This window comes from Plecotus auritus (assembly GCF_963455305.1).
Source record: "Plecotus auritus genome assembly, chromosome: 9".
NCBI lineage: Eukaryota > Metazoa > Chordata > Mammalia > Chiroptera > Vespertilionidae > Plecotus > Plecotus auritus.
This window is the reverse complement of record NC_137783.1, coordinates 145,682,331-145,707,021: the sequence shown is the minus strand read 5'-3', so window position 1 is coordinate 145,707,021 and position 24,691 is coordinate 145,682,331. Positions and strand designations below refer to the sequence as shown.

The following is a 24,691-nucleotide window of genomic DNA, read 5'->3' as shown; positions in this document are numbered from 1 at the left end:
TAACATCATAATATCACACGGATGTCTTCTTTTTATTTTTTTGTTTTTTTTTTAATTGTTCGAAGTATTACAAATAGTAGTACATATGTCTCCTTTTTTTCCCCATTGATCTCCCCTCAGCCTCCCCTACCCCCCAGTACATGCCTTTACCTGCCCCTCCCCCAGTGTCTTGTATCCATTGGTTATGCTTATATGCATGCGTACAAGTCCTTCGGTTGATCTCTTACAGCCCCCCAACCCAACCTCCCCTGCCTTCCTGCTGTAGTTTGACAGTCTGTTCAATGCTTCTTTGCCTCTGTATCTATTTTTCCCCCTATTTCTTTCCTTTAAAAAATCTTGCCTTTGCAGACTAGAAATAAACATATAATAACAAAAAATGTTTGAGTCTCAATTTCAATGTCCAACAGTTCTGAGTCCCCGTTTCAATGTCAAATAGTTCCTTATGTGTACATGTCAGCAATGATATCTGGATGGTGGGCACATGGTGGCAATGCAGGTCCGACCCTCTCTGGTTTGGTCCTGGGCAACCTGCTGCGACGCACAGCTGCTGACTGCTAGCGTGGCAAGGCGTCGTCAGTGTCTACGGATGTCTTCTTATGGTCAAACACTGTCTCCATGCATGGTCTGTAAACTCACTGAGGGCTTGTTGTTTTCCCTGGTGACTAACCCAGCGCTCCACAAGAAATGCTCTATGAGGGCTGAGACTGGCCAGATAGCACACTGTGTGGGATGAGGCTTTCAGAGCAAACATCATGGAACTGAACAAGCACAACTGAACTAACACAGAATGAGACAGGAATCGGACTGTTATTCTGTTTGTTTCATAGCACTGATGACCACACTCAAAATTTTTTGACTTTTTCGGTGTGTTTTTTTTTTTTTTAGTCTCTCTTCTCTAAATTGCGAGCTCATCATTGTATGTCCAGCACCCCAGGGCATCTACTCAAGAAATATTTTTTGAATGGCTGGGTAGACTGATGAATGAGGGCCTGGCTCTCTGTTCTGCCAGTGGCAATGGCCTGCTGTAGCAATAAGCTGTCCTTGAAGGAAGCCTTGATCCGACACCGGGATACCATCACTGGTCCTACCACTTGGGATGGAGAATACTTCCCGAGTTGACTGATTTGGGGCTTAGCCACGTGACCTCTTTGGAAATGTGAGTGAATGTGATATGAGAGGAGGCCTTACACGTGCCTGTGTGTATGGCTTGGCCTCTTGTGCTTCTGCAACTCCCCCCAAGAACAGCATGTCCCTTAGCTGTTGCCCCTTTGGCCTGGACCCTGAGGCATGGAGTTCAACCCAGACCAGCTCAGCTGAAATCAGCTGAACCCCAGTCCACCCACAGACCCATAATAAAAAAAAATATTTCCTTTTGAGATTTGTTACACAGCAAAAACTATTATATATGAACATATTACCACCACCACCCCTGAAAGCTTCAACTTAGATATTTTACTCTCTGCCTACCATACACCTTCTATCTACATGTTCCACCACTTTATTACCACTAAGCCTACTTTTCTACCACATTGAGACACCCATCCCTATTCTCTCTCTGCCAGGCTCTTTCTGAGTTCATGGCCTACCCAACATGGATGAATTGCCTTAGCCAAGTCTCAGATCAAGCAAATGCCTGTTTCAATGCAACGCTGCTACCATGCTGCTGGAGAGCATTGCCCACTGGCCTGACTGCATCGCCTACATAACAGCTCCAGCTTGAACTGGGCCCTCAGTCTTGCTGGGATGTGCCTTTCCTTATTCCTCGTGTGGCTGTCTCAAACCTTTGCTACTCTCAAGCCCCGGTCTCACTTCCACTCTGCCCTCAGCAGAGATCCCACTTCCCACTTTTCAGAGAAAACAGAGCTTTCGAAGTGGAGGTTGGATGGTACTGTGGTTAAGAACCAGGGGTCTAGAATTGCACCCACATAGGTATCCTCCTGGTTTGCCCACACCTGAGCAAAGGCATAGCTCAAGCATCAACTCCTACCTAAAGTCTTCCCTACCCCTGACTCCCTGTTCTTTTACCTCTGCTCTGCCAATGCCATATCCTAGTCCCCAACTTTTCCTTGGCTTCTCACTGCACTCAGAATAACATCTAAACGCTTGACCCAGTTCACCTACCTACAAGGCCATGCACGATCTGACTCCTGCCTATGGCCCCAATCGCATCACATAGCCCTTCTCCACTCACATAGAGAAGGAGCAACCTTCCATTTCCAAACAGAAGAAACCTTAAAGTGATCTAATATACTGTTGGGCAGGAGTCCTCAAACTTTATAAACAGGGGGCCAGTTCACTGTCCCTCAGACCGTTGGAGGGCCGGACTATAGTTAAAAAAAAAAAACTATGAACAAATTCCTATGCGCACTGCGGGCCCGGGACGAGTCGGCTGCTAAGCAGGACAGGCAGCGGCACCGGGCGGGCCGGATAAATGTCCTCGGCAGGCCGCATGTGGCCCGCGGGCCGTAGTTTGAGGACGCCTGCTGTAGGGGGTCAATGCGAAATCGAAGTTTTGCTGGACAGCTCTGATTCTCTCTGTCTTAAGCACTTTCATTTCTGGACCACTACCAGCTTGGCCATTCAGGAGCATATAAAAGAATAATGATATGTTTACTGTATTCATTTTCGCTATATGCCAGGCGAAGCACTAGGCATTTCACACACATACCTTCTTTAATTCTAGAAACAGCCCAGTGGCATAGATAGCATTCTTCCCATTTTAAAGAAAAGGAGACTGCGATTAGCAAGCTTAGATGGCTTGGCCATGGTCACAGTGCAAAGCCATTGGTTAGCCCAGGCCTGGGTCATTCCAGAGCCTGTGGTCATGATCATACCAGAATGTCTTCAGAGAACAGCTACCAGAGGAAGAACAAGGTGAAATCCTGCAGTGTCCTAAATTTAATCCCCCCCAAGTCCTAAATTCAATTTCCTGGAAACCATCTAAAATGACATCGAAGTTTTAAATCTGCACCTGAGACCAGCACTGTAAAATCATCTGTATTCGGGATAACGGAGCTCCCGGGCTCACAGAGAAGCACCGACACGTCCCTTCTCCTCCAGGGGTAATTGCCTTTTTTGGCCGCAGACCACAGACCTCACCCTTTTCCCTAGACTCTTGAAATTCGTGGCATTTTGCTAAGGTTAGATCAGGCAAAGAATACCAACAGCTCTCCAGTCAACATCTCTGCGGCCTGGGAATATCATTACAAGAGGAAAACTGCTCAGCCTGCAAGTCCACCCAAACTGCTTCTGACTCAAGGAGGGAACATGGAGAACAGGCTAAACACAATACTAACAGTGTGTCCGCTGCCCTGGGTCCAGCGTCTCAGAGGGACGGCCACCATCAGGGCACTGCAGAGGGGACTCGCTGGCTGAGGGGAGGTTACAGTTCCACTCCATTTTCAAAGGCTTGTGGAAACCCATAGGGAACCCTCATAAAGACTAAGTAATTCTTGGAGTTCAAGTAGAACCCAGAAAAAAAAAAAATCTCTTTCCCGGGACAAGGGGCATGCTGACAATTTGACATGGGCCTCAGGAATGGAACGCAGGCTTCAAAAAATGTACCAACAGAAATTCATATTTAAAATGCATTACAGACTGAGCATTTCGATGCTGTGATCCCTGTTATCTCACAGATGCTAATGTGGAGCCGCTTCAGGAATGGCCAGGGCGCCGTGCAGAACGCCACGGCTTTGTTCAGCAGAAAGGGGAAGATTTAAGAGCAGATAGGAACCTCCTGTGGCCAATTCCAAACAGATGTCCACAACCAGCAGATGGAAATGCGCGGATTTGTTTTTTTTTTTTTATAGCCTTATCTAGAAAGCTCTCTGGCCGCAAGCTTGCCAGAACTCAGATTCCAGCAAGAGAAACCGTAGTCCGCGGCCAGCGGAGACATTACATCAGCGGGCACTAGACACGGAGCTGCCTCGGGGGTCTACTCACGCATGCAGTCTCCTCCGTACCAGCCCGCCCGGCATTCCGCACAGTAGAATCCCTTCACGTAGAAGTCGTCCAGTGTGCCGCCCCATGAGCCGTTTCGGCAGGTCTTGCAGTTTTCAAAGATGGTGCAACCTGAAAGATTTGCAAGAAGAGGGTGTTGGAGTCAGCACCTGCTGCATGACCGGCTGCATGGGAGAAACCGGGCACCTTTGCAGGGCCTTGTCTCAAGGAAGGGCACCTGGACGGAGCAGGCACCGAAGCCTTTGGGGAAATGCTGCCTCGAGTCACTGGCATTCAGACCCAGGAGGGAGCTGAGAACCGCCGTTCTAGTGAGAGTGGCTGGAGTTTTATTTTATTTTATTTTTTATTTTTTTTATTAAGGTATTATATGTGTACATATCTTACCATTGCCCCCCCACCCCCCTCCCATACATGCCCTCACCCCCCAATGTTTTGCATCCAAGTGGCTGGAGTTTTAAAGTAACATGAAATAATCTGCAGCAAAACCACCTATAACAGTAGTCGGCAAACCGCGGCTCGCGAGCCACATGCAGCTCTTTGGCCCCTTGAGTGTGGCTCTTCCACAAAATACCACGTGCGGGCGCGCACCTACAGTGCAATTGAAACTTCGTGGCCCATGCGCAGAAGTAGGTTTTCGGCTCTCAAAAGAAATTTCAATCGTTGTACTGTTGATATTTGGCTCTGTTGACTAATGAGTTTGCCGACCACTGACCTAGAATGTCATCATCCAGAGCAAACTGGTCACATTCTGTATATCCATCTATACAAACACATTTTTGTCAATTAGGCTTACCCTATATCCTGTACATTCTGGTTTTGTAACTTACTGTTTCACTTAATAAAAGGAGGCATCATCCTATTTCATTGAAGGTCCTTCTATGTCATATACTTCTATCACCCAACCTTGGAAACAACCTTAATGTCTAAGAGTGGGCTAATCTGCGAAGGTGTCAGGCTGCTCCCACCAGCAGGCCACACCAGAGAGGGGTGAGCAGTTCTCAGGCAAGGGTCAGTGAAAAGATTTATTGATTGATTTGAGAGAGGAAGGGAGAGAGTGAGAAAAACATCAATTTTTGTGGTCCCACTTATTTATGCATTCACTGGTTGATTCTTGTAAGTGTCCTAACCAGGGATCAAACACACAACCTTGACATATTGGGATAATGCTCTATCCAACTGAGCTACCCGGCCAGGGCTAGGATCATTTTTAAAACATGGTCTCTTGAGCCGTGGAGGGTGATGAGGGAAGGTAGAGCTCGTTCAATCTCACTCAGGGCAGACAGCTAAGTTCTAGCTCAGCCACATTTTATCCTTAGAACCGACTCCAGTATCTGCCACATAGGAAATATTCAATAAATATTAGAGTGATGGATGGATGGATGGATGGATGGATGGGCGGATGGATGGGTGAACTGCCAATGCAGGCTTCTGAGCTGTTTGAGATAACCAGTGTTTCCTTGAGCTGACAGCATACTCTTTTGCTTCTGGCTGAAATCTGGCTTTGTTGGGTTATGGTGTATATATTTGCAGTGTGTATATGGTGGTTTCTGTAGGAGAGAGACTAGTAACCCTCTCTTCGCATACCAGCCTGATGCTACTTCCCTCCCCCGGTCCCTTCTCCCACCAGAGAAGAGTTGCTTATATGATGCCTCAAATTCATATGGCCCATAACTGGGTCCCAGTGGGGTCACTGTGCCTCCTAAAGGCCATCTTCACCCATGTGCCACTTCCCCTCGTTGCCTCCCTTACCCGTGTGCCACTGAGGAGGCAAATGGACTCAGAGTATAACCTCAACCATCCTGCCAACCCTTTCTTGGCACAGTAACACCCAGGCCATTACGTGCAAGCCACAGAAACCAGCCTGGGGATGAAAAAGAATGAGGCTCTACTAAAAAAGACACGAAGGAACTCGCAGCATTGCCAGCAGGGCCAGAGGACCGAGTTCAGAGCTACACAGCCTAGAACCGCACACAAACACCTCGCAAACTTGGTCGGGTGAGGGCCCTGGTGCTGCTGGACATTCTGGAAGTCACGGTTCACATCCTGCCACCGTGCCCCTGGACCTTGACCCTCCTACCACCCCTGCCACCAGCACAGAGGAGGTTGTTGTCATCCATGATAGAACTTTCTAAAACCACGTTGAGATCTCATTTCTCATGCATGAATGAAACTGGCAACGATCCCAAATGACACGTTCTGTTGCGAGGCTTTGGGAAAACAGTCCCCTCGTACACAGCCACTGTGAGTGCCAAAGGCAAGGAGGAAAATTTGGCAAAGGCTGGCAAAATGACACGTGCACCTCTCTTTGACCCGGCAACCCCTCTCCTAGGAATGTACCCCAATGATACACCGCAAAAATACTACATGATGTATGCCTTGGGCTATTCACTATAGCATTATTTATAGTAGCAAAAAGCTGGAAGCAACCCAAATACTCATAAACTATGGTAATCACACAATACAGTTATAAGTAACTGCAAAAAGAAATGAAGATGGCGGCTTCATACTGTCAGCGAGTGATCTCCAGCATGCATTGTTAAGAGCATAAAGCAAGGGTAAAGTATGCTACCTTTCGTGCAAGAAAGGAAAAGAAGTATACGTGTGTGTGTGTGTGTGTGTGTGTGTGTGTGTGTGTGTATTTTTTAATTTTTTAAAATATATTTTATTGATTTTTTACAGAGAGGAAGAGAGAGGGATAGAGAGTTAGAAACATCGATGAGAGAGAGACATGGATCACCTGCCTCCTGCACGCCCCCTACTGGGGATGTGCCCACAACCCAGGTACATGCCCTTGACCGGAATCGAACCTGGGACCCTTCAGTCCGCAGGCCGATGCTCTATCCACTGAGCCAAACCGGTTAGGGTTGTGTGTGTATATTTGCGTGTATTGTAAAATATGGAAAGCAGATGGAAATAAAAAGCCTATCTGTAGATCACATAGGTGGCATATGTTACAGAGAAAAGGAGTGCAGGCACACCTTGGAGATACTGCAGGTGTGATTCCAGACCACCGCCATCAAGTGAGTTGTAAGCTTTTGCTGGTGGGGAGTTTGCCTTCAATTTGTAAAAAATATATGCAACATTTATGAAGCGCAATAAAGCAAAATTCAATAAAACAAGGTATGCCTATACGTTGATTGGCTTTAAAACACAGTACTTTGACTGTATACACTTAGTGGGATATATTCCAAGGTCAATAATAACCACAAAGAAATCATAACTTCAATCAGTGGTCTTATTGTTAGTGCTAATAGTATTATTGTTATTTTATACAATTCTATTATGTTCTAATGTAAGATAAAGAATATAAGTAATTGGGTTAGTATTATTAGAAAATAGGATGTTCACCATGGGACAAAAGTTATACAAATATAAAATCAAAGAAGGTAAGTAAACCTTATTACATTTGAACTTGAATATCAACATCAATTCATTTAAAAATAATACATACTCCCTAGCTCTGTTCACTAAAACGAAGACAAAACAAAGGAACCTGGAACAATGACAGTCCGATAGCAAGGAACACCCCAGGTGCTTGTGTTCTCAGACCAGAGTTCCCTGGAGACACGGCCGACTGCAGATCTGGGGCAGAAAACGCACAAGAAGAGCATGAAACATCTTGGCCTGTGAGAAGCCAAGGAAGCCTTCAAACCCCAGTGTGGCCATGTGGGAAGAACCCAGGAGGACAAGAAGGGGCTCCTAGTGTCCTCCAATGGGGTGATGTGTGCAAAACATGGATAATGACTAAAACAATTGAAGCACATAAATAAATCAAAATGCCTGAGTTCATAATCTCTCTCTCTCCCTCCCTCCCTCCCTCTCTCTCTCTCTCTCTTACACACACACACTCCTCCCTCCTGCCAGACTGAGCTACTTGCAGGGTCCTACTAGAAATCCTATGCTTTCTCTTGCCACAGGGCCTTAGCACATGCTATCCTCCACAGCTTGACCTCTATCAGAATCCCTTCACCCTTTTCAGTTGGCTGCTGCCATCTTCAGAACACACATCACCTCCTTTAATAAGTCTCCACTGACCTTCCCTCCACTGACCCAGCCCCTTCTGTGCTCCCATGGTACCTTGTGCTTCTCTGTCACAGAACTTATACTTAATTACAGTTGCCTGTTTTCCTCTCCATCTCTCCCACCAGGCTGCAAGCCCTGGGAATGCAGGAAATGTGACTTTAAAAAAATCATTCTTCGATTTTATAATACATCATCTGTATATTGTATTGTGTGTTCACCATCCAAAGTCAAGTCTCCTTCCATCACCATTTATCCCCCATTTACCTTCTTCTACCTCCTCCCACCCCCTTTCCCTCTTGTAATCACCCTCCTGTTGTCTCTGCCTGTGAATTTTTTGTGTTCCTTTGATTTTGCTAATCCCTCCATCTTTTTCACCAAGCCCCCAACCCCTCCTCCCCTCTAACATCTGTGAGTCTGTTCCATGTATCTCTGAGTCTGCTTCTATTCCATTTGTTTATTTACTTTGTCATTCGATTCTTCATATAAGTGAAATTTTATATTTGTCTTTCTCTGATTGACTTATTTCACTTAGCATAATACTCTCCAGATCTGTCACAAAAGGTAAGGTTTCCTTCTTTTTTACAGCCGAGTAGTATTCTGTTGTGTAAATGTACCACAGCTTTTTTATCCACTCGTCTACTGATGGACACTTGGGCTGCTCCCAAATCTTGGCTACTGTAAATAACGCTGCAATGAACATAGGGGTACATATATTCTTTCGAATTAGTATTGTGGGTTTCTTCAGATAAATTCCCGGAAGTGGAATTGCTAGGCCATAAGGGAGTTCCATTTTTAATTTTTTGAGGAAACTCCATACTATTTTTCACAGTGGCTGCACCAAGGTGCATTCCCACCAACAGCATGAGGGTTCCCTTTTTGCCACATCCTTGCTAACATTTGTTGTTTGTTGACGTACTGATGATAGCCATTCTGACATGCGTAAGGTGATATCTTATTGTGGTTTTCATTTGCATTTCTCTGATTATGAGTGACATTGAGCATCTTTTCATAAGTCTCTTGGCCATCTGTATGTCCTCTTTGGAGAAGTGTCTATTCAGGTTCTTTGCCCATTTTTTAATTGAGTTGTTTGGTTTTTTGGTATTGTTTGAATTCTTTATAAATTTTGGATATTAACCCCTTATCAGCTATGTCATGGGCAAATAGGTTCTCCCATTCAGTGGGCTGTCTTTTTTTAGTGATGGTTTCCTTTGCTGTGTAAAACTTTTTCGTTTGATGTAGTCCCATTTGTTTAATTTTCCTTGCCTGAGGATATATATCAGAAAAAATATTGCTACAAGAAATATCTGAGATTTTACTGCCTATGTTTTCTCCTAGGGTTTATGGTTTTGACTCTTACATTTAAATGTTTAATCCATTTTGTGTTTATTCTTGTGTATGGTATAAGGAGGTGGCCTAGTTTCATTTTTTTTTACATGTATCTGTCCAGTTTTCCAACCACCATTCATTGAATAGACTGTCTTTACCCCATTGTATGTTCTTGCCTCCTTTGACAAATATTAATTGACCATAAAGGTGTAGGTTTATTCTTGGGCTCTCTATTTTTATCCATTGATCAATATGTCTGTTTTTATGCCAGTACCATGCTGTTTTGATTACTATGGCCTTGTAGTATAGTTTGATATCAGTTTGTTAAATCAATGAATGAGTAAATAAATTCATAGTTTTTACGAGTTTAACACTGAAAACACTGAACTCCTCCAGTTCATCCAGTTAGAATGAGCTGAATTATGCCATCCTTAATAGGCATGGCCTCACAGCTTCCTGATGGCTGCCTGTCAGGACAAGTGTTCAGCCTGTTCCCATTCATGACCTCAGAAAACACAAGGCAACCTGAGGTCTCCCATTCCACACTCACCTGGGTGAATCAGGCAGGAGTCACACTCATTGTCCTCATTCCTGCAGCAAGGGATGGTATAACCCACAACTTCCTTCTTTCCAGGGCAGACGCATTCAATCTGATCATATTCACAGCACTCTCGACACATGATATTCCACTCGGCCCCGGGGCAGGCTTCATTAATGACTGTGTACTCTGGAATAGAAACCAGCAGGTAAGGACAAAGGTCCTGGCAGGAAGGGGTAAGACCCAGCAGTACCCTACTGCTAAAAAACACCCCTGCCCTTCAAATGTACTGCCCTGCCTGAATGACAGAGAGGATGCTAGGCATTCTTCCAGGCCAACATCTCCCAAGTCGGGTGGCTGACATCAGAGGGTGTTCAAAACCATCCATTGTGCATAGATGGAATTTGTTAGAACTGCTATTCATTTTCATTGTTTAATAAAGAAATCATGTTTTATCCATATATAATCTAAGTGGATGGCACATACACATATATAATTTATAAGCAAATATACACCTCTTGAGTGCCTACGCTCATTTCTATTTGTGCTGGGGTGCATCAGGCCACGGCTTACAGTTACACAGGTTGTGCAGTGCACAACCCCAGGACCATTCAACGACACAGCTGCCCAGCACAGCCCAGGCATTCAGGCCATCAAAAAAGTTTGGAGACCCGTCTCTAGATTAGGCCATTCAAGTGCAAGGCTGATGGCCAAGTAGAGACCATGCCGTTCATTTCCTCCAAACTTGCCTCCTCCCTCTCGCAGCATGCAACTTTTATGGTATCTTCAAAGTGAAAACCAACAGAGAAGACAACAAGCACCTTAATTAGTATGTTTGGGAGAATTTCAATGTTTTTCAAGGGTGAACTCATTGGCAGAACTTTATTCAGTCCCTAAATTCAACTGAGCATTCTTTCCCTTGAGAAAAAATAGAAGTATTCCTTTCTGGGTAGGATTTATGTATTTCTTTCTTAAAACACACACACACACACACACACACACACACACACACACACACACACACCTTAAGGAAATGAAAAAGAAAGACCATCTGGCAAAATCTATAAGAGGAATCAGGCGGAGGCTGCCCAAAGGAACCCAGGCTAAGAAACAGACTTCACTTTGATGCTTCTCTTTCTCCCATTCCCCATTTCTAAAAATGTTGCACAAAAATGACGAGTGAAGCAGAAATAGGTCAGATATTTGAGGAAGAAAGTGAATCTGGCTTCCCTTTGAAGCTGTTTCTAAAACCCTCCGGCAGGAATCCCCAACATGCTTTGTAGACCTACTTAAACCCACCTTAGCATCTGTGGTGGCGTCTAACCCCCTGAATTTCACAGTTCAGTTTTCTGTTGTCCACCGCTGAACTTGCAAGTCTGACACAGAGTTGGTCATTCTTAATTTGCCAATTAGGGCCATTTAAAGAAAGTATCACCATCTACGCATAGCCTCATAAGAACATTCTAGTATCAACAGAAAGGAATCATTTGCATAAAAGGTTATTATCTTTTTTATCCACAAACATTGGTGGATGAGCCAAGATCCTCATACTGGCATTTGGGAATGAATGACATCGGCCGCTATGATTTTGTCACTACTGGCAGAGATGGTTTTAATGGCTCTTTCTGGCCTGGTAAATCCATCCCTCTTTTCCTCCCCACTGAGACAGGAAAATGCCCCCATAATATGAGTAAGAAATAAACACATAAGTGAAATATTCTATGAGAAATATTTATTGCTGACCAGCTGAAGAGACTTAAAAACACAATAAGCAGACAAGAGCCATTTCCTGGATTTCTTCTCCACTTATTACAACATTTGCAGAAAAGGCTCACTGGTCATTTGGCGTTAGCTGTACAAATCTCACGAATTTCAACATGGTGCTAAAGGCCAGGTCCAGAAACAAGGATTTAGAGAAAAACACCAATAGCACTAAAAGTTACTGAAGGTTTTCATATATGTATGCTAAAGCACTTTAACATTTATTTAGCTAAGGTGCTTTTACATTATTTATACAATTTAATCTTCAAAATGACTTGGTGAAGTAGGTCATACTTTTTTTCTCTCCTTAAAAACATCTAGTCCAACCCACCCAGTTGTGGCTCAGCAGATGAGCATCAACCTATGAACCAGGAGGTCACGGTTCGATTCCTGGGCTCGATCCCCAGTGGGGAGCATGAGGAGGCAGCTGATCAATAATTCTTTTTCATCACTGATGTTTCTGTATCTCTCTCCCTCTCCCTTCTTCTCTGAAATCAATAAAAATATATTTGAAAAAACAGACAAACATCGAGCCCACCTCTTTGCTGTACCAGTGAGGAAAAGGGCTATGTAAGGAAGAAGCAAAAATAAATGCCAAAGGAGCTATTTTAGAGAATGAATTCTAGGGGGAAGGCAGGCCCACAGAATCCCAGGCCTAGGGAGGATGTGGCTGCGTAGGGGGGACAGGCCAGGACAACCTCCAGCTTCACCCCTAATGGACTGAGCGAACTTAATTTGTCTTCCACACTTAACAACAAAGTCTTATAAAAGCTGAAAATAAATTTTATCGTGTCATTGCTCCCAGGAAATAGAGTAATCCCTCCTTATCCATCTGAGGCCCCCAGTGGGTACCTGGAACCACAGACAGTACCAAACCCTAGGTATACTATGCCTTTTCCTACGCAGACAAACCTGTTCACTTATCTCTGCGACATACCTGAATTGCCAGCATCACTACTTTTGCACTTTTGTGCCATTATTAAGTAAAATAGAGGTTTCGTGAACAGAAGTGCTGTGACAGCAAGCCAATCTGATAACCAAGAGGGCTACTAAGTAAAGGTGACTAACGGGGGGTAGTGTATATAGTGTGGAGACCCTAGACAAAGCAATGATTCACATCAGGAGCGGGACACAGATGGACAGCACGAGATTTCATCACGCTGTGCAGAATGGTGCACAATTTAAACCTTACAAAATTGTTTGCTTCTGGAACTTCCCATATAATATCTTTGAACCACAGTTGACCCGGTAATTAGAACTGCAGAATGTGTAACCACAGATAAGGGGGCGCTACTGTAAGCAATTAAAGCAAAAATAACTCATGGAGCACTGCCCTGGGATAGACCAAGGCAGTGAAAGGTCAAGCACACGCCCATAATCACACAGCAAAATCCAGCTTACAGAGTTCCGGGCACCAGACATAGGGGGTCATCCCTAATTCTTCCATTGGATAAAGTATTTTTTCTTTATAAAACTCAACATGTTTCAATATAAAAGATCCCTTGTGAAAGCTTCAAAAAAATAAGATCGTAAGAAATAAAAAGTCTTCAGAAGTATCCTTAATATTTTGTTGTCTATCCTTCAAATTGTCTTCTTTCAATAAGCACATAAATATCCACAGGTAGATACTGACAAATGTATACACATTGTCTTCTCCCCTCTCAGAACTGGGAACAGTATTTTTATTTAAAAATTGATTTTTTTTCCAGCAATTTTCAACCTTCGTTATCTCATGGCACACATAAACTACTAAAATTCTGCAGCACAACAAAAAATATATTATATTTTTGCCGATCTGACAAAAAGTAGGTATAATTTTGATTCACACCGAATGGCTATAGTTGTGTTGGCTGATGTCTTTTTTTTAAAGTTGATAATCTAAGGGAAAAGAGGTCAGTGCCCCTGACTAAATAGACAGGCATTGCATATTTTAAAAATTCTCGTAGCACAGTGGTTGATTTTAAATTGCTGCATCATCATCCTATGTGTGCAAGTGCTCCTCTCCCTCCTTTTTAAAATCAGGGTGAACAAATGTCAAAAGAGTTGCAAAGTACTTGGACATCCTAAGCTTTGCTCAAGCCCTTCTTCCAACAGCTATGCTCGGGACAGCCATCCTCTCATCTCCTATCCAGAGTGGGGAATCCGGTCATGATGGTCCAGCTCTGGATATTCCAGAATTTACTTGGGAAAATGCAAGATCCTTAACCTCTCAGTCCTGTTTTAGGAATGGGGATGCCAAGGCAATGACAACAATCTGAACTTCCTAACTGATGTCTAGCCAGCACACAGTTCTGACCAGCGGGCCCAAGTTCAGCTGGTGGAGAATAAAGGAATGAATGAATGAGTCGGCTGTCATCACCATCATCATTACTGAGCACAGCCCCTCGTCTGCCTGATGGTTTGCTGCAAAGCTATCCAATGCTCAATCATGTCTATTGGTGACAACATGGGGAACACTTAATCCCCCAAACAGCAGGGGCTTAACGCCACAGAATGGCAGGGGGAGCAACTGTGTCCCCTTAGCTCAGTCTCCGAGAGCCACATTTTCAACACTAGATTTTCAGGCAATATGCTGACATGATGGTTGCTACGGCTGATCTGAAAAACTCAGAGGATTCTTTATGAAAACAAAGGTCAGCCTGTTCCACACATGCCTGAAACATCAGTCGTCCTATTAAAGGCCCAGGCGAGACCACCCCAAAAAAAGTACTTTTATCGTATGTCCGCTCATGCTGGATGTTAGAATCTGCCTTTGCACCCACCAAAAACCCCATAGCATCCCATATAACCATACTTAATTAAAATCTCTCCTGAGCTGTTTACTGTCCTGCAATTTTATAAATGAGACTAGTGTGAGAGAGAAAAAAAATGATGTTATGAATCAGAGAGATAGGCACCTAGGCCCTCACTCATCCCCACTCAGTCCTCACCTGCCCTGTGCAATCTGAACTTCCCAACTGATGTCCAACCAGCACACATTCCTGACTACCAGCCCACTCCATGGGGCCAATGACAGACAAGCAAATCCCGAGCAGAAATGACAGGCAGACAGGGGCGACGAAATCATTACTGGGACCATTGGTGATTCCCTATTTCCTCCTGAGCCTTTGAGAACCATGCCATCGTCAGTGACCCTCCGTCACAGCCTGGCTTGATTCCCAGTCTCGGTGACCTCGGTCTTCCCCTTTCAAAGCTCCTCTTGCTAACGAGATAATGATAGCTGCAGAGGCAATGCCTTTATCACCCTCCGTTGGGAATCAGGAGTGAGAAAACGTCCAGTGGATCCCCTGGAAATCTGGTTTGTAGGCTCCTGTACATTGGGGAGTGGAGGGGCAAAAATCAGTTTGGCGCTTCCTTTCCCTCCCCATCCTTTACTAAGCGTACTGCTCTACATCGTGGCTCTTCATTCATCCTCCTCTACTCCCTGGGTCTCAGCACCCATAGGGAATTTATCTGAGCCCCTGATGAGCATATATCAGCTCACTGAATCCTCACAGTCACCCTTCAAAGTGTTACTTTTTTCATTGAAAAGACAAAGAAACTGAGGAACAGAGGGGGTAAATAAATTGCCCCAGGTGGCACAGCTTTCAGGTGAAAGAAGAAAGATCAGAATCCAGCTCTTTCTGGGACCAAAGTCTTATTCCTTCCAACACACTACCTGGGTTCTACAGAGTTCACCCCTCTGACTATGCAGATTAAGAAAGCAATACTGGCAAAGTGGACACACTCAGGGATCAAACCACCCCACTTTTAATCCTGAATCTGCCCCTCGCTTATGCTGCTGGACAATTGTGGACAAGATACCTTGGTGTAGCATTTTCTCCACATCTCAGGATGGACATAGATTGATGGAGTTGTTTATGTTCCTGTAGTTGAAGAAGACAATGACCATAAAAGGCTTTGGAAGAAAAACTGCATATATGTCAAGGCATCACCATTATTCTCTACAGAATAAAACACCATCACATGTTTGGCGAAGACACCAATGGCGAAGGGAGTGAAGAGGGTGAGTAATACTGTCTCCTCTGGAGGCCCACTCACACACGGCATTTTCTAGCGGTCTGCACACGCTATGCTTTGGTCATGGCTTTCTGGGTTTCTCCCCCTTGCTTCCAGATTTCCTAGTCTCATTTTTCCACTACCCTCTTTTTAAATACCTATTTATGTAGGACATACCTCACCCCTGCTGCTTCTCTGTTAGAAATAGAAATTACACATCCATAGCCAAAGAGAACAAAATCCAAACTCTAGCGTCTTAGAAGCGTCCCCATTTGCCATTTTCTTCAACAACTGTATTAATCCTTGAAGGACAGCTGCTTCTGGGTTATTTCAAAGGTTGTAATATGAGCTCAGTGGATCTTATGTTTTTTATTAGCATTGGCTACTACAAAAAAGGGACTTTCATATTACATTGAAAAGAACTTGGCAACACAACTCAGCAAATATTATAACAACCAAAGCATTAGAATAGCTAAGTTAGAAACAATGAAACTTAAGCTATACCCTCAAATGTAATCTGGATTTCCCCCAATCCAAGAACTTTACACACAATCATGCCTGCTCCCCAATCTTCCACAATTTTAACACCTTCTTTCTGAGTCAGCGTGTCAGGGCTATACGGGGGTCTGGGTCAACCACATTTACCTCTTTGCCAAGAGCTTCCAGACTAAGTGTCATTGTCTTCACATCCAGGTTCACCGATGCCAGGCAGAGGCCAGATTCTCCTTCTACCAAAGGCAGCTGGCCAACAGCAGATGTAAAGTGCGGAGGGATGCTGAGCGAGGGTGATGCATTTATAATGGTATGTTCGATGGCTCACTAAGCCCTGAGCTGGCAGCAGCTTCACACAGGCTAGCCCTCATTATAGTTACCTCCTCCAGCTCTGCACGCTAGAACAAGAAGAAGGGGGACTTCTTGCCTGAGGATTCCTGGCTGGCTTTACCCTTGAATCACAACAGGTGGTCATGAGCAACATCTCATGTTTGGGAGAAAACATCATTGACCCAGAATCACCTATTCTTCGAGACACCAGCCTCTCAGCCCCTGCAAGAATCTACCAGTGGCCCTACTTCAAACACAGGGAACTAAGGCACAGCACGATAAAACCAAGGGGACAAAACAAGTCTCAAAGAGATAAATGTATGGTGAATCGTTAGGGACTTTTTTTTTTTTTTCTGACAGAGTCACAGATGCATGGAATAGGACTAGAGATGAAGCTGAAGTGGGCCTTGTGAGGACCATGTAACGTCCATTTTACTATCTATACAACACCCAGGGTTTTCCCTTTTCAAGTCTTTATGAAACGTGTACTAGTGGGAAACACAGTAGAAAGGAGAGCAGATGACTTTAACTTCCTGAGTACTCCCTTTAAATAGACGATCTCATTTAACAACTGCAATAAACCTGTATTAAAGACACAGTTATCCTCCGTCTATAGGGTGCAAGGTGGTAAGGTCACATTAAAGAGATCTAGCAACTTGCCCAAGAAAATCAGCCATAATGGTGGAGCCAGGATTCAAACCCTGGCCCGTATTTTAAAACATAATACTTTATATCCCATGTATATGCATACTCATGCATGCACACCTAAATGTATACATACCCACATCTACACTTTTATTCTTTTATGTACACGTGTATTTGAACATGAACACATCCACACCAAGATATCTGTATTGAAGATGAATTCCATAAATTTGGCAAGTGAGGGCTGAATCTCAGGGGTTACTCAAGTCTACTGAGGGAGAATAACCTCTAAAGAAACAGCCAGTTTTATTCCTCACTCATTGCCACTGTAGTCACCTAATCTAAAACAAGTCTGGGCAGAGGAAGGAGGCAAGCAATGCTGAAGCCAAGGAGAAGCCGTGTTGCATGACAACAAGAGCAATATTTAACAAATGCAGGAACAAAGCAGTCCCCAGAAACAGCAAGCAAGGGGTTGATGAGCAGTTCAAACTTACAAGCTGTCGCCATGGGATACAGCCCCAGTGTAAACAGCCTAGACCAGTGGTCGGCAAACTCATTAGTCAACAGAGCCAAATATCAACAGTACAACGATTGAAATTTCTTTTGAGAGCCAAATTTTTTAAACTTAAACTTCTTCCAATGCCACTTCTTCAAAATAGACTCGCCTAGGCTGTGGTATTTTGTGGAAGAGCCACACTCAAGGGGCCAAAGAGCTGCATGTGGCTCACGAGCCGCAGTTTGCCGACCAAGGGCCTAGACCACTGCTGGGTGGTGCAAATCAAGGTCATGGTGACTGGGCTATACCAGAACTGGCAAGGTGGGGGTTAATAACAAGGGATTAGAGACAAGTGGCACAAGAGTGAGTGTGTGTGTATATGTGTGTGTGTGTGTGTTTTAGAGGGGAAGGGGGAGGGAAGAGAGTAACTGGTGATGAATTGGACCTTGAACTGTGTCCCCAGGGATTAAAAGAATGCTCAAATATTCTCCTTATTCTTTAAAGAGGCGACAGTATGGCTGTCACCAAAGATACAATCTAGTCAGGAAGTCCAGTCACAGTTCTTATCATTCCCAGGACATCCAATGATCCCAGACCATCCACATCACTTTAAGCATTGAGTTTCCTCAGTGAAACACGCAGGCCAATGCTGGCGAGGACTTCTCACTGAAACATGGAGTGGATCATCTCCCTGGTTCTTTCAGCATCTCCACAAGGGTTAACTGTCAAGGACAGCAGACTGCCTGCCCATCCCTCAGCAGAAGTCTGAAGAGAAGCCCATATTTTGCAGATTTTCAAATTCTCTTCTTACCCTATCCTCTGTAGTAACGAGCTATTCTTCAATGTTTTATTCATTATGGGCAAGATACCAGAGTTTTCCAAACTAGATTCCATGGAGCACCAATTCCCCTGGTTGGTGTAACGCAGCAATTTTCAACCTTTTTCATCTCATGGCACACACAAAATAATTACTAACATGTGGCGGCACACCAAAACATATATATTGCATTGTTTGCTGATCTGACAAAAACAAGTATAATTTTGATTTATTCACACCAGATGGCCATTGTTGTGTTGGCTGTTGTCATTTTTTTATTTGATAATCCAAGGGAAAAGAGGTCAGTGCCCCTGACTGAATAGTCAGATATTGCATGTTTTTAAAATTCTTGAGGCACACTGGTTGAAAATCACAGGTATAAGGTATTATGTGAGAAATGGTTCTGTGGCCAAACAACTTTGTAAAAGGCTAATAGTAGCTTTCTTTATTACAGGGCCTTGTGGGGGTCTGTAAGATACTTTGTACATAATCCCCCAGACTCATTTCGTCATAAAAACCTGGGTTAGTTTGCTTATCTTCGCTGAGTATCTCCCAAGATTGTAGGTTTCAACACCAGGCTGGACCCTACGCTCTCTCAACAGGCTGCGAGTGCCTCAAGGAAAAGGACTTCGTCTTACTCATCATGGCATCTCCAGCACCTCGGGCCGTGCCTGGTACCTGGCAGGTGCCCGATAATGTTTGCTGAATAAAGCCGTGAATGTGGACTCGTGAGCCATGCGTGATTCCCAGGGAAGGCTATTTGTGAGGAAGACCGATGGTAGAAATATGTCTCTTGCTGTGACCTTTTGGAGTCTCTGTTTTGCAGTACAGCTAGCTAATCCCTTGGGTTTATTCCTGCTGCGTTTTTTTGTTTATTGCCATTTGTCTTTCGTTTCCGTAAAGGCTTGGGATGCTCACTTGTTCTGTTCTACCAGCAGGTGGGCCAGAGGAGTCAGCCTTGCACAGAAGGGAGGCCGGACACCATTTAGGAGCAGGCAGTCAACCACCCACTGGGAGGCAGAAAGCCAGACCAAGGAGCCTTGCAACAGTGATTCTTCACACCAGCCACACCCTCCCTTCTGCTTCCATCCAGGTGACCCCAGGGTATGTTGGAAAATATGGGAGATGTTACCAGCTAGAAGCTCAGCTCAGGCAACCTGACCTAGAACATCTCAGGTGATCTCCACCATCACTGTTGACTCCTGAGGCGGGATCCCATGCTATGGGGCATTACCTGATCATCTCCAAAGGAATCCTATGAAATAAATGGACATGGAACTGGGTTTGAAAAACATTGATACCTTAATTCCCTGGAGCCTTCAAGCAATTCATTTGATTTGAAGTGAACTGGGCCCACATCCCCCCTCCATCCGGTAGTTTTCCATTAAACTGGCTGGAAATCTTTCAAGGGCTCATGAATTCAGCTTATGAGGACATATGCTGCGTCTCCCCATAAACTGAAATTGCCTGAATGTGGTCCTCACTCTGTTCTGGCGGCAACAACCCTGGTTTTCCAAACACCAAACCAACTGACCAGACTTCTGCTTGCACAGATACTTGCTGCCAAACCACTAACTCAAGCCTCTGAGACAGCCAGGACCTCCGAGAGGGCGGTGGTGAAGATGCCCACACTGCAGGAGTAAAGGCTTTCCCATGTCCAGGGGCAGAGGGAGACAGAAATAGTGTCTTCATTCGCTCCTCAGCCAAGGCGTGGGGGGTGGGGGAGACACTTCTCTTAACCACGTGACATAGTACCCCGGACAGTAGAAGTTGAAATGAACTGGTTAAAACCCATCTTAGTATTAATGGAAAGGGATCACATCTCCATCCCCTGTAATATTCATCAACTGTGTTATGTGAAAAAAGAATAAAGAAAAAAATGCTCCCCTTTACTGACGCCAGGCCTGCTCCTCCCTTTCCATAGCCTAAGCGTTTGCACATTGATGGCCTTGACAGAATAAATCCATCAAGGAGCTGGGCTACAGAGTGTCAGGGCCAGACTGGAAATGTGTCTCATCCTTAATTCTGACCCCCAGCAAAGAGACACATGATTTTTGTTTTAAAAGTTGACCATGGGACAAAGAAATTCTCACCTCCCACATCTAATTAGAGAGAGATGCACGATCCTGTGGACAGCTATCCCAGAAACTGGTTGGATTTTTGATCTGCTTAAGACCCGTTTCCTTTAGGAAATGGCTCCTCTCGGGTTCTATGAGTGGATACTTCCTCTGTGACCCTGGGGTGTTGATGTCTCCCTCCTTTCTCCCACATCCACTCTGCCTCCAGCGAGCCCATGACCTTACTTGGGCCATTTTGAGCTCTTGGACTGTCCAAGGGATAAATGGATTTCTTCACTAACGTCATGGTCTCTTATGATTTGGGTAAAACACTCTAGTTGGACCTACTGCTTACTGTGGCAGTGTTGTGTAGTGTTTCAGGGCATAAACTATGAAGTCAGACTGTCTGGGTTCAAGACATGACCTTCAGCTATGTGACCTGGGCAAGTACTGAACCGCTCCTTGCTTAAGCTCTTCATGTGTGAACTGGGGATCATAACACTAGTACCTAGGTTTGTTGAGAGGATTAAATACATATAAAGCACAGAGAAGAAGGCCTGGTTTTTACCACAAACTCAATACATTATTTCAGATTGAAGCATCCATCTTATATAAATACTGCTGTTTGAAATTTTAGCCCTGCTATTTGGCTTCTGTAAATTCTTGCTTGCTAAGACTAGTCCCACTTCAGAGAGGCCATTAAACCTTCCCCAGACAAGGTTATCAGTGCTGGTGCCAGGCCAGGCCTCTGGTTGAGGTCTCGAGGCCCCAGCACATACGGGCTCTTTAAGAACTTGCAAAAGGGGCTGGAAACACCCCATATTTGGGAGACAAAGAAGGTAAAAACATAAATAGGGAAAATTCCTGCATGTTGGGGCCCAGAATTTGAGAGACATTTTTTTCTGGACCCGCGCGTAATAATTGTAACTCCATCTCTCTAAGTATTGCTTTGTTCTTCTTCGGTTTTCTGTAACAAGATCAGGTCCCTTAGGTAAGATAGGATGGGAGCATCCTCCAAAGAGACGTCCATCATTGATGTTTCCATCATCAAGGGTGAAGAATTTGATGTGCAACCCCAACCTATTTCACTCTCAACCTTCTACCTACCCCCACCTACTTCACTCTCAACCTACTACCTACCCCTTCCTACTCTGTTCTCAGCCTATTACCTATCCCTTTCTACTCTGCTCTCAACCTACATGGGCTCTGCACCTGTCTCGCTGATAACTACAACCAGGGTTGAGTGGGGAGCAGTAGTAAGTCCCATAGGTTAAGAGAGTGAAACATCTCCAGCCAACACTCTGCCTTCCTTGAGTGGTTTTGTTTCCAGATATGATGCTTGGTTTTCCCTCCATTTTTACTTCTTCCTCTCCATTAGAAACCTGATGCTTTGGCCTAGAACATGTGATGACTGACAAACAGAATGCCTTAAACACAAACCAGGCTTGGAATCTGATAGACTTTCTGCCACTGCTCTGGTAGTTTTCAAAGCTCTGGCTGACCTCTGGGTCCCCTGCCCTGGAATTCAGGAACTAGAAACTGTAAACAATGCATTTCCCTCTCCTTTAACATAAAGTAAGAGGAGAAAGATCTGGGCTCTTGTGACTTTCAAATATCCACCTAGTGAAGGTGACAGGTCCTCCCCCATGTGTGTGTTGGGGGTGGGACTGGGGGGGAATGAACACAACCGCCCCTCATTTATCACCGAAATGGAACTTTTCTTGATTTGCATCCCCCCTCCCCCCCCCAAAAAAAAAAAAAATCAAATGCAGCTTCAAGAACTGGTCTCGGGGGAGCCAGGTAGACAAGTTTTCTCTTGCATCAGGATTGGCCACCCCTAGTGGGGCAGATGGAAATAATTTTCAGACTGGAGTCCAGTCGTTCGGTCCCCCAGACGTCATCATCTCAGCCATTTCTGTCTAGCCAGATGTAAGTAAATTGCAGTCAAACCTGCAGTCCATGCCACTGGCATTCCAATGCCCTCCTGAGACTTCTGGGTACTTCCAAGGGACTTAAATGCTCCAGGTCACCTCTGCCTCTAAGCAACCATGCCCATGCTTTGTCTGTCGCTTATAGACCCAGACATAAAACCCAGCCCTGTTCTCAGTTTCCACCAAAAGCTCACTCCCAAGGGCATTCGTGAGAGTAAAACATTTTACCAAAGAGTTGGAGCTGGTAGAAAGAAGTGAGATCATATTCCTTAACACATACTAGTACATGTAAAATATATACACATTTCTACTTATAAAAGACCAGTCAGCTACCATCAGTCCTTAAGAGCTTGACTCACTTGCATTTCTCGCCATTCAGCACCTGGCTTTCCACCTTCCCTCCTTCACTCTTCCTTTCTGCACCAGACCTCTCAGGAATGGAGGTCAAAACCTCAAGTGTCAGTAGGGACACAGAGACGGGTTGAGAAGCTTGGGTGTCAAGCCATAGAGAGGACCCAGCCTGCCTCAAAGCATTCAGGTTCAAAACATTTGTAAGCATTGTGTCCTACTCAATATTTCTTTAGACTGCTTGGCCCGAAGGCTGCCCGTGAGCAGACCTTCAGCTCTACAGCGTCTCTTTGCCACACAGCCAGCCAAGACAGAGCAACAGTGCCACCAAAACTGGAGCTACCCAGGACTCTCCCTGCCCACCCCCATGTGTGTATCCTGAAGCCTTGCTAAGGTTAGGTGAGTGTCGGCATCGTTAACTGATCCTTTAGATGAGCGAGCTAACGTCAGCCAGGTACCAGGTGAGCTGGAGTTCAGGACAGTCGGGGATCGCTGCAGGCTCCACGCATCTGCTGTGTGTTCTTTTGATATTATTTTTGTGGGAAGATATAAATAACACAACACTTGCCATTCTAATCATTCTTAAGTGTGCAGTTCAGTGGCTTGCACAACCATCACCACTATCCATCTCAAGTACTTTTTCATGATCCCATATAGATACTCTATGCCCATTAAACAGTAAGTCCTCATTCCCTTCTCCCCTAGCCCCTGGCAACCACTGTTCTACTTACTCTCAATGAATCTGGCCACTCTAGGTGCCTCATATAAATGGCATCATACAGTTTTTGTCCCTTCGTGTCTGGCTTATTTCACTTAGCTTAATATCTTCAAGGTTCATCCATGTCATAGCATGTGTCAGAATTTCACCCGTTTTGGGGACTGTATAATATTCCATTGCATGTATATGCCATGTTTTGTTTGCCTGTGGATGGACATTTTGGATTGTCACCTTTTAGCTATTGGGAATAATGCTGCTGTGGACACTGGTATACAAACATCTGTTCAAGTCCCTGCTTCCGCTTCTTTTGTGTATGTACCCAGAGGTGAAGTTGCTGGGTCAAATGTGTAACTTCTTGAGGAACCGTGCCTGTGTATCCTTGAGCAGATCATGAAACCTCTCTGAATCTCATCTGTGAGACAGAGAGAATCACAGCACTACCTCAGTGGGGTGGACTGGGAATGACTGCATGGAAAGGATTTGGCTCAAAGATGGGGCACATCATAAACCCTTATAGGTGCTTAATCTCATTGTCCTCTGAATCTGAAAATAAACTCATAAAAATTCCCTAAGAAAAAAACAAAGGCCCAGCTGGTGTGGCTCAGTGGTTGAGCATCGACCTATGAACCAGGAGGTCACGGTTCAATTCCCGATCAGGACACATGCCTGGGTTGTGGGCTTGATCCCCAGTGTGGGGCATGCAGGAGGCAGCCAATCAATGATTCTCTCTCATCATTGATGTTTCTATCTCTCTCTCTCCCTCTCCCTTCCTCTCTGAAATCAAATTAAAAAATATTTTTTTTAAAAAAAGTATTCAAACTAAATGATCTCTAAAGTCACTCCCAACTCCCAAACTCCATGATCCCACCATTCAATTATTTTCCTGTTGGAGAAGCCAGAAGTTTTCAGAGTATATCTCAGGGAAACTCCCTCTCCATGGTCCCCACAAAAATCCACCCCTGCCAAGAAGGCCCAATTTTCATAGCTCTCTCCTTGGAATTTGCTAACACATCCCATTAGAAACCAACATCTAATTTTTCTTGCCACTCTTTCCCCTGCTTTCTTTCCACATCCCCTCTCTCAGCTCCTTCTCCTGCCCACTGAATAGCTGTGCTTCAAATCATCCTCCCCCGTTGCCTTTATGCTTCGTCCCCTCCACAAGCTAATGTCTGTTGGAAGCAACGCTCGTGGAGTTATCCATATTAAGGTTTCATTCCCAAGAGTCACATATTTTAAATGAGTTTTTCCTC

At 44.6% G+C, this 24,691-nt stretch overlaps 1 protein-coding gene across 3 annotated transcripts in view; it reads right to left on the bottom strand.

Moving 5' to 3' along the window:
* The window catches only part of PAMR1 (peptidase domain containing associated with muscle regeneration 1), a 146,808-nt gene that overhangs the window by 38,199 nt on the left and 83,918 nt on the right, over window positions 1-24,691 (bottom strand). For all 3 annotated transcript variants that reach the window (XM_080642009.1, XM_080642010.1, XM_080642011.1), the window contains 2 exons: window positions 9,860-10,036; window positions 3,943-4,071 (listed from right to left, as the gene is read on the bottom strand). In XM_080642009.1, coding sequence (XP_080498135.1) covers window positions 3,943-4,071; window positions 9,860-10,036 — 306 coding nt within the window. The remainder of the gene's footprint in view (window positions 1-3,942; window positions 4,072-9,859; window positions 10,037-24,691) is intronic.